Here is a 10,204-nt window from a genome sequence, read left to right as displayed (position 1 = left end):
GTGTGGAATGCTCTGCCCCAGAGGGCAGTGGAGGTCCAGGCTCTGGATTCATTTAAGAAAGGGTTGGATAGAGCTGTCAAGGATAGTGGAATCAAGAGTTATGGAGATAAGGCAGGAATAGGATACAGATTAAGGATGAGCAGCCATGATCATATTGAATGGTGTTGCAGGCTCGAAAGGCAGAATGGCCTACTCCTGCACCTATTGTCTATTGTCTATTGAAGCGGTGTATTGCTTTGCATGCACTGGAAACTTTCCTTCAACATATTAAACTGTGAAGACAAAAGTCCCTGCAGATCTCAGAGCAAAACACATAATCATTTGTATCACACTACATTCTACCTCAGTTAAGACGTATCATTTGCACATCATGAATCTAACCGACGGCAGCAGTCCACTTTTTCCAAATTTGCTCGCAGAGGTTTTTGGGTTGGGGAAGGGGTTGGGAAGTCAGAATAAACAAAATTAAATCAGATGACTGTAGTTACTGGAGTTCAAACAACTCAGTCCAATGTTGTCAAAACAGAAAATCCTCAGGGTACTTTGATGAGACCAAGCACATAGCAAACTTCCATAATCAGATATGACCAATTAATAGACAAATTACCGTTTCAGTTAACGAATGGAAACAGTCGTCAAGTGCTAAAGAGGACTCGATTTTTAAAAAAAAAATAAATACTATTTGGGAAGATTCTCGTCCAGTCGCTGTTCAAAACAAATGCATCTAATTTCCTCTTTAAAATACTGACCGATATGCTGAGTATGACTTGTTCTTTTATTTCAGGATTAGTGACCACAATTTCTGCCTCCTCTGGGTGATGTAAACACCAGTCACATACATAATTCTCGCTTGCCAGTATTCCGCAGATTCCATTCCATCCAGGCCACCCTGGCCCAGCCCTCATTCACTTTCAACATCGCCTCCTGTAGCGACATGGCACTTTACCCTGCAACCACAGAAGTTGCAACATTTGCCCTATATTTGGTGTCCAAGCCAATGAAAGCAAGCTTGCTGTATGCCTTCATGACCACCTTATTTGTGCGATGTAGCACTGTACGCGATCTGGAGACCATTGCACCCAAATCCCTCTCCATGTCAATGTGGCTAAGAGTTCTGCCATTTATTCAAGAATTAACGAGCTGAACTTGATCTTACAAAATGCATCAAATTACAATTTCCGGATTAAGCTCGATTTCTCGACCTAATTCTGCAACCTGTCTATCTGCCAGTATATCCTTTGACAATTCTGACAGTTATCTTCACCTAAGACAATGTTTATGTCATCCGCAAACTTACTAATCAGACCTCTCACCTGCATTTACTTTCAAATCGTTTATACGGATCAGAAAGAACAAAGATCATAGAACTGATATCAGCACAATACCTCGAGTAAACTATCTCTGTTCTGAGAACTATGTTACCATCACAACTCTCTGTTTTCTAGATCCAAGTCAGTTCATCTATCCAGCACACCCCAGAACCGACGAGAATCTCCATTTTGTTCCAACCTCCCATAGGTATAATATCAAATTGACTTATACATGTCCATGTGGAAACGATCCGGTGCCCTTCCCTCATCACACACTCTTGTCTCCACCTCTAGAAAACAAAATCAAGTCGGTGAGAGATGATGTTTTCGGCAGTAACTCATGCTGGCTATCACTAAGAAGTCAATTTGCCTCCAAGTGTGAATGTTACTGGTCACTTAGTCTCTTCTCCAACAGCTCCCACGGCGCTGACATTTGCCTCACCAATGACAGAATAATTACGCAAATTATCTTTGTTTCCCTTCTGAAACAAAGGAAGAAAACATTTGTTACACAAACGTGTTCTGTACCTCATTATTCGTCGTGTCCTTTTCTTTGTAGATTACTGCTCCAAAGAGTTCATTAAGGATCTCACCCGGTTACTGCGGTTCTGCACATGACCTCATTCTTTTTTGTTGTGCGGACTTAGTCTTTCCTCTCTCTCTCTCTCTCTCTATATATATATATATATATAAACATTCGCAATCCTTCCTTTTTTTACCAATCTGATAAATTGCTATCCAAGGTTCCAAATTCCTATCATTCTTGTCCTTCTTTTTCACAGTGACATGCGTATCCTGAACGAAGCAATTGTTCTGTGAATGACTCCCAAAAGTCAGATGTGCATTTGCTCACAAACAGCTGCTCTCAATCCACAATCTCTGATTATTGCTTAATTCGATTTCAGCCAGCCTTGCCCCTAATATAACACCTTCATCCGAGGTCCACTCTTGACCTTCTCCATAAGAATCCAATACCTTATGGCCACTATTCCCGCAATGATCGCCCACTGAAACTTTGCTCATCTTGCCTCGCTGCAAAATAAATTGATGACGTCCTCCCTCAACACAGCTGTGATATGCTCCTTCACCAGTAGTGTAGTGTCTCTCCTTACTAACGTGCTGCTCTGGTTCCAGCCCATATGTCCCTACCACACTAATTTAAACACCCCCGAATGCCATTGTCAAACATCCCCGACAGGATTTTCATGCCCATCCATTTTAGAAGCAAGCAGTCCTTCATTTAGAAGTGCAGTTTAATTTCTAAAAATGTGAGATTCTGCATTTTGGAAAGGCAAATTAGCGCAGGACGTATACATGTAACAGCAAGGTCCTGGATTGTTCCTTGAACATAGAGGCTAGGGAGTGCAGGTTCTTGAAAGTGGAGTCTGCGGTAGATAGGATGGTGAAGAAGGCGTTTAGTATGTTTTCCTTTAATGTTCATTGCATTAAGGAAAGGAGTTGGCACGTCCTGTTGCGGCTGTTCAGGACATTGGTTAGGCCACTTTTTAAATATTGTGTGCAATTCGGATCTCCCTCCTGTGCAAAGGATGTTGTGAAAATTGGAAGGGTTCAGAAAAGATCTAGCAGGGTGCTGACAGGGCTGGAGTTGTTGCGCTGCAGTGAGAGACTGAATAGGCCGAGGCTGTTTTCCTTGGAGCGTCAGTGGCTGAAGGGTGACTTTATAGAGGTTTATCAAATTATTAGAAGCACGGATAGGATGAACAGAGGAGTTCCTTTCCATGGGTTATTGGAGTCCAGAACTAGAGAGCATAGTTTTGCGGTGAGAAGGAATCGTTTCGAAGTGACCAAAGTCACTAAACGGCTGGAGTGGTTATGGGAAGAGCTGCCAGAGGAACTGGAGTAAGCTGGTAGGATTACAACATTACAAAGGCACCTGGATGGCTACATGAGTAGGAAGAAGGTTTTTAGGGATGGAATTCTCCATGGCTACATGAATGTAGGACTCATGTTCTCTGGCAGACATCGCAATGATCCGTATATCTTAAGCTAGCCAACTTCAACAGACACACACCGGTTAATTTAGCATTGTTTTTAATGTACAATGTGTCTGTTCATACGCTGCATTGTACGTAGCACGGGACGTAATCCTGAGATTATTACCGGAGAGTTCCTGCATTTTAGATCTAACTCTCTGAATTGTTATTGCAGGTCGTCCCACCTATGTCAGTCTTCCCAAAGTGGACAATGACTTCTGTCTGTCTGCCCGCCCAGTTTAGGATGCCCCAGAGTCTCATTCGTATTTCTTTCAAAACCACCACAATAACAAATTTCAGGGTTTAATATATTGCTTATCAAACTACATGTCTTCTTGAAATTTGTCTTGGGCTAGTATTAACTATGCTTTGTAACAGTTTGAAATGTGTAAATCCTTTGATATCCACATGATTTCGTTTTGTTACGTGTTTAATCACTGAAACTAATTTATCTCACTTACTGAGCTTTTTTGTCTTCTTTTTAAGCACGGTCTATTGCCTTCTTTGTTCTTAACGTGAAAGTGGCTGCATTTATTTGTTTTATTTTTATAAGGACTGAACCAGGTACAAAAGTTGATCCGAAATAATTGTGTCTCTAGTGGTGTTGATAAGATATATATCGGTGCATCACAATTCTTACTTCAGACGCCAGAAGGGAGCAATTCATTATTCTAATTGAAAATGCATGCTCCTGCAAAGTCGCCAATATTTTTAATTTATTACTCTGCCCTTGCAGCTTTCGGAGTTCCAGGTAAATTATGAGTATACTTGGCATAGTGTTCGCAGAATAGCTGTGAATTTATTATATTCTGAGGTAGTCGATAAAATTCTTGTTTAATCAGTACAGCATTTTAATAAGACTATACATTTTTGTATTTTCAACTCTGAAGTTAGGTGACTCACCGAAATAGAAAACAAAGACCATCAATGACTTTCATTCTGTTTTCGACGGTTTTTATTTGCAGTCACAACATGGTTCCCGAAGATGTTGTTTGCAGAAGTGTTCGCATGTACATCTACTTTCTGTAACTTACTTGATTCCTTCATGAAGATTTTTTATTTCTGAACATTTTTTCGATACTTTCCTGGAACATGGGAACAGTTAGATGGTTCAACATGTATTATCCAACCCTAGATTCCCTTTAGAAGGTGTTGGTTAAGTTTTGAACCACTGCAGTTCATCTTAAGCAAGTACACCGAAATGTAGTGCGGGAAGTAGTTGCAGGATAGTGACACAGCAACACCAAAGGAGCGACATTATGTTTCCATGTCAGGGTTATGAGAAGCTTGCAGGTGCTGCTATTCACAATGATCTGGTGTCCTTGGCTTTCTTTCAGACAGTGGTGATGGGTTTAGATGGTACTGTCTGACGGTACTTTGTTGATTTCTGCAGTGCATCTTGTAGATGTTACAGACCAGCTAAGGTCTATTACTACCAGAGATAGTTAATATTCCTTGAAATGGTGACAGTAAAATTAGCAACATGTTTTTCCTGAGATGCAGTCAAGTTTGTTGTCGGAACTGCTAACATCCAGTAACCATTGAATTAAATACTTACTGTATTGCACAGTATGTGCAGGATTGGGGATCCATCAAATGTGTCATAGAAACATGTTCATTGTTATCTCTTTTGAGAAGTCAAATGCCTGGCAGTTGAGAAGCACGAGAATGTGTGACTTAAAACTCGTCCTGCAGTTCAATGCTGTCTGATTCAGAACCCGATGATCCGTTAACGATATTGATGTTTTTGCAATGATAAGTGAATGGCGCCAGATCTAGCTTTAACTTGGAGAATAGACCGTTGATGTATCAGCAGAAGAGGACTGTTTCTTGGTTGTATGGTTATTGTCATCGTTAACCATATTCAGATATTGCTCAAATGCTTCTGTAACAATTTGCGCATAATTACTCCACCTATTTGGTTTTGAAATGCGGTTAAATTCCTTACATTTCTATATCATCAGAAGTGTAAAGTTTCTCAAATATTTTATACTATGGGGTTAATTATTATTTGTTGTTATTGGGTAAAAAGACTAATTTTCTTAATTGAATCCAATGTAACTGATACAAATCTCATGCTATCCCTTCATCAAACTTATATTTGTTGTTTCTTATGCCTGCTTGTGTCTCCCTCTCTCTCCCTCTCACTCTCAGTCTCTTTCTCTCACATTCTCACCCTTACAGCCAACCTGGTGACCATAGTGATACTGTCCCGAGGAAGATGTGGTCTCTCAGGATGCATCACTCGATATCTTGTGACTATGGCAGGAATAGACTTGGTTATTATTATCGTTGCAGTGGTTTTTAGTCGGCTTCTGGCAATTTACTTTCCAGCTAGTTTACTGAATACCACACTGGGATGTCGTCCGCTAATTCTTCTGACTTATGCTTCCCGAAACTGTTCTGTCTGGTTGACTGTCGCTTTCACTTTTGATCGGTTCCTATCCATTTGTCACCAGGAGCAGAAAAAGAAGTACTGCTCAGAAAATGTATCCTCTGCAGCCATAGGAATAATCTGTTTGATTTGTTGTTTGATAATCGTTCCATTTTACTTCTTATACGAGCCTTTATATATCCTTAATGGCAAAGGCTGGTACTGCAACATAAAAGCGAATACTTACACATCGGTTGCATGGAGATTGTTTGACACCTTTGACCGCGTTCAAACGCCATGTCTCCCGTTCCTCCTTATTTTGCTGTTTAATGGACTGACTGTCAGACACATTATAGTTGCTAGTAGAGCACGCAGGAGACTCAGATCCCACAGCAATAAAATTAATAAACGTGACACAGAAGTGGAGAGCAGGAGAAAATCCATCATCTTACTCTTTGCCTTCTCCGGCAGTTTCCTTTTGTTGTGGCTAACGTACATTGTATATTTTCTACTTGTGCAAATTTCAGGTGACAGCTACTCAATAGGTTCCAATCCCAACGACCCCAAATTTATTCTTCAGGAAAGCGGGTACATGTTACAACTGTTAAGTTCATGCACAAATACGTGTATTTATGCAGTCACGCAGACAAAATTCAGAGGTCAATTGAAAGATTCGTTTAAATACTTCTCCAAGCTTATTATAAAATGTCATAAACAGTGATCCCGGCTCAATAATTAGATGTTACTTTAACAGTTCAGTGAATCAACACACAATTACATGAATCTGTAGCTCAGCAATTCTGAAATGTGTATCGGCACGATCCCCAAACTGTTAATTCATGCCAATGACAGACAAATCGACCTTTATCCCCGTGTTATATATTGATGGCACCCACTTGTGGAAGAGACGATTTGCCAGACTCAAAGGCTCAGCATAAGAGCTTTTCCTTATAAAATGGATTGTATGATGTATGTGTAAACTCTGAATGGGAAGATATCGATCGTCTCTGATAAAAATCAATATTATAGGCCAGGCCAGACGCCAGCAAAATAACTTAAGAAGGTATTCTGGATCCTAACCCCTTATGTTTAAGGCAGATTTGAAGTGGACATTGCAAGTGTGGTGCAGCTGGTCAAACCACTTGCCTTAAAGGAAAACAAAAATTACTAAAAGCTACAATGGAAACACGAGCAACACAAAACTATATTAACTTTACTATTGGAAACTTGACTGACCGAATGGACCAAATTAAGTAAGGAGTTGTCCAATTCCTGTAACATTCCATTAGCAGAGCCCTTGGCAAACATTAAATTCAAACGCAGATTCCTACAGACAGGAGCGATTTTAGATAGGCATGTCAGTCAGTAAACATCCGCTGAAGCTTGGAACATTTCGCTACGGCACCAGCTTCTAACTTTTCCAACCAAAACTAAGTACAAAAAAACCTAATTTGGGAGAATTGGCCACACCCCTAGCATTTTCAAAGTAGGCCTTTCAGGACATCTGCTATTGCGACCTCTCTTGAGAAACAAAGGGAAAAATAGCATTTTAAAGTTAGAGACTCCTTTATAAAAGAACCATCATTACACAAAGACAGCTTCATTATAATCATCTTAGTCTTACTTTGTTAGTACGCTAAAATACATATACACTACATTGAATATAACCATGAAAACCTGTACTACTACGTTCTATTTCTTTTTGCTTACCCCTTCCACTGAACACCTTCATTTTTTGTCATCAAGATCTTGACAATGTGTCGGCAATTACGCTTTCTCGTCCTACTACATATACAATCTTGACATTGAAATGCTTAAATAATAAGCTCAATTGAAAAAGTATGCATTTCTTGCCCTTATTTTTTTCCAAAAACATTTATGGGTTATGATCAGTATGTATGATTGTTTCAGACACATTGCTCGCAAAATAAATATTGAACTGCTGTGAATCCAATACCAAGCTCAAGGTGTCATTCTCAATTTCTGAATATTTCTACTAATGAATGTTCAATTTCCTGAAGAAATATCGAAAGTTCTTTTTATCTTCTCGTCGTCGTTCGGCAAGAGCACAGCATCAGCATGCAGATCCTCGCCTCATTAACTACTTTCAAAGGCTTTGTGTAATCCGGTGTGGCTAATACTGGAGCAGTGGGTACCACCGCTTTCACGCTGTGAAATGCCTTTTGACAGTTTGCTGTCTACTGAAACACTGTGCATTTTTTCAGTAATTCAGTGAATGGAGCAACCACATTGCTAAAATTCGTGTCTAATTTCCCGTAAAACACACCCTCTCCCAAGATTCGTAGTATTTCTCCCTTCATCGAACGTATGGGAAATTCCCCAGTCGCCTTTGTTTTCACATTTTATGGGGCCATCGCTCTGTATCTGTATACGTAAGCCAGAAGTGGGGCTTTGGCCCCATTCTTTATTCTTGGCCTGATTTATCACCAAGCCTGCCTCGCGATGTCGATCGAAAACTTCAAATAAATGCAGCAAATATTCCTTCTCTACGTGACAAAAAATAATCACCAGATCATCAATGCATAACACACAATTGGATAAATCAGAAATGAGTTTATTGCTGAGTCTTTGAACTGTGGCTGGCACGTATTTGATTCCAGCTGTCATGAATTTAAATTGATATAGTCTATTGAGTGTTGTGCAAGACGAAATGAAAGTTACTCTTCCTGTTAAATGTCCCTTCCAGTATGCTGTGAGTAAGTCCAACTTGGAAATATCCGTTGCTCATATCAGCTCGTCAGTGCATTTTCCAAACGAATATTATTCAGACTTTGAGATTACATTGACTTTGCGAGAGATTACACATTACCTCTTTGTACTGTCTATTTCTGACACGATTCCTAACGGTAAGCTCCAGGTACAGCAATTCACTTGCATCATGCCATCTTAGAGCATGCATTCTTTCTCTTCTCTTGCAAGCTTAGAAGGTGAATTTTACAAGGATGCTGTTTAATTGAAACAACATTTCCAATAACTACGTCATGCATATTAAGATTAGTACTTCCCAGCTTATTTACATATATCTGCCCATACAAAAGTGATAATTCTTTCAGGTCCTTTTGGTTTTCCACTTGGTGGTAACTCACTGCTTAATCCGTTGTTGTTTTTTTATTCATAAAATTCCTCATTTTCCAATTTAGTTTGATGAATGTGCAATTCAGAATGCTTTAAACTTGATTCTTCACTGTGTGTTGTAACCAGTAACACGAAGTCCTTTTGATTTCATACCAAGACCAATCACCTTTTGATCATATTCACCTGATACAGTTGGTGGGACTTATTTCTGTCCAGGATCCTTCTGCTATAGTTCATCTTACTCAACCGGTTTCTGATCTGACGAGGTGGACTTAACCTGGCTTTCGCAGTTGCACCGTCACTGGGAGTAACACAAAGACTTTGCTATCGTCAGCAATGTTGTGAGCTTTTGATTTCTTATTTGCTCCAGCTTTCATGGTGTGCTGCGATATTATTAAATGCTGTCTCGTCAGCCATTTAACTGTCATTTAAAAAAAATAACCTATATTCCGAAGACTTGGTCTCTGAATCGCGATTCATCAACTTCTCCTGAATCAACTTTTGCCGTAATCTGACATCGTGCCCAAAAACTAATTCAAACAGAGTGAATTTAATCAATTCATTTAGTGCACTTCTAATGACATAAAAACACAAGCCGAAATCCCTTAACCCAATCACCTGGATAATTTGGAGTATAAGCCCATCACATGGTCTTTAATGTCTGATGCCACTTTTCCTGCATTCCCTGCTATTCTGGATGGCGTGCACTGGATTTGAATTGTTCTGATGCGAAGGATTTCATAACTTCCTTGAATAATTTTGTTGTACATTTTCAGTCTTTACCTAATGGTAGCTCTGTGGGTCATGTATATCTGGTGAAAAATTGGAACAACCCCTTTACAATGCTTTCAGCTGAGGTAATGCAGGATAGAACGGCCTCTGCAAATCTACTCGAGGCGTCCATTATTGAGAACAGATACTGATGCCCACTATTTTTTAAGGTACGCATCCTCAGCAAACACTTCAGACCCTTGAGTTACATGTCAAGGATTGACATGTTCCCGCATCTCCTAAAACTGTAACTATTTGTTTTTTTACGAAGATCTGACATTTCCTTATTAACCAACTTCCCATTAGGTTGTACACTCTGCTGCTGCTTTTCTATCTGAAATTTGCTTTCCTTTATCATTTTAACAAAATTCCCGAACTGTACTCTTTTCCTAATCTGTCTTCGCAGAGCTTTTTCTCGCCCACCAAAAAAGTGACTTTATATTGTCCAATTTATTGCAGTAAAAACTCTGGAGCTTTTCAACTTCTCTCTACCCTGCATGGCTTTCCTTTAGATCCCTGTAGTAAGCAATTATTTTCACCAGGATCTACTTTCCCCTTACGATGTGAGGATTTGTGGTATCCCAACCTTCTATCCCTCTGGATTGAAATTCATGTTGGAAGCCAAACTTTGGTGTATGAACCATTTTATATTCATCAGT

General features: G+C 39.7%; 1 protein-coding gene across 1 annotated transcript; it reads left to right on the top strand.

Annotated features, from left to right (window-relative positions):
- The first annotated feature begins 3,985 nt into the window (after nt 1–3,985).
- On the top strand, nt 3,986–6,399 carry LOC148138155 (putative G protein-coupled receptor 139). Its single transcript, XM_087981832.1, has 2 exons — nt 3,986–4,055; nt 5,489–6,399. The coding sequence occupies exons 1-2, from the start codon at nt 3,986–3,988 to the stop codon at nt 6,397–6,399; spliced, it is 981 nt and encodes a 326-aa protein (XP_087837958.1).
- The last annotated feature ends 3,805 nt before the right edge of the window (nt 6,400–10,204 follow it).

The sequence above is a fragment of the Chiloscyllium plagiosum genome, unplaced genomic scaffold (assembly GCF_037043375.1).
Source record: "Chiloscyllium plagiosum isolate Xiang-an unplaced genomic scaffold, Cpla_swu_hap1 HiC_scaffold_41, whole genome shotgun sequence".
NCBI lineage: Eukaryota > Metazoa > Chordata > Chondrichthyes > Orectolobiformes > Hemiscylliidae > Chiloscyllium > Chiloscyllium plagiosum.
Note: the sequence above shows the minus strand (reverse complement) of the source record. Positions and strands in the feature narration are given on the sequence as shown.

Excerpts from the sequence above, each read along its gene's own strand:
- LOC148138155 (XM_087981832.1), top strand. The coding sequence starts at position 3,986 with ATGCATGCTCCTGCAAAGTCGCCAATATTTTTAATTTATTACTCTGCC. Across the intron at positions 4,056-5,488 it reads TGCAGCTTTCGGAGTTCCAG|CCAACCTGGTGACCATAGTG; the intron begins GTAAATTATGAG and ends TCACCCTTACAG.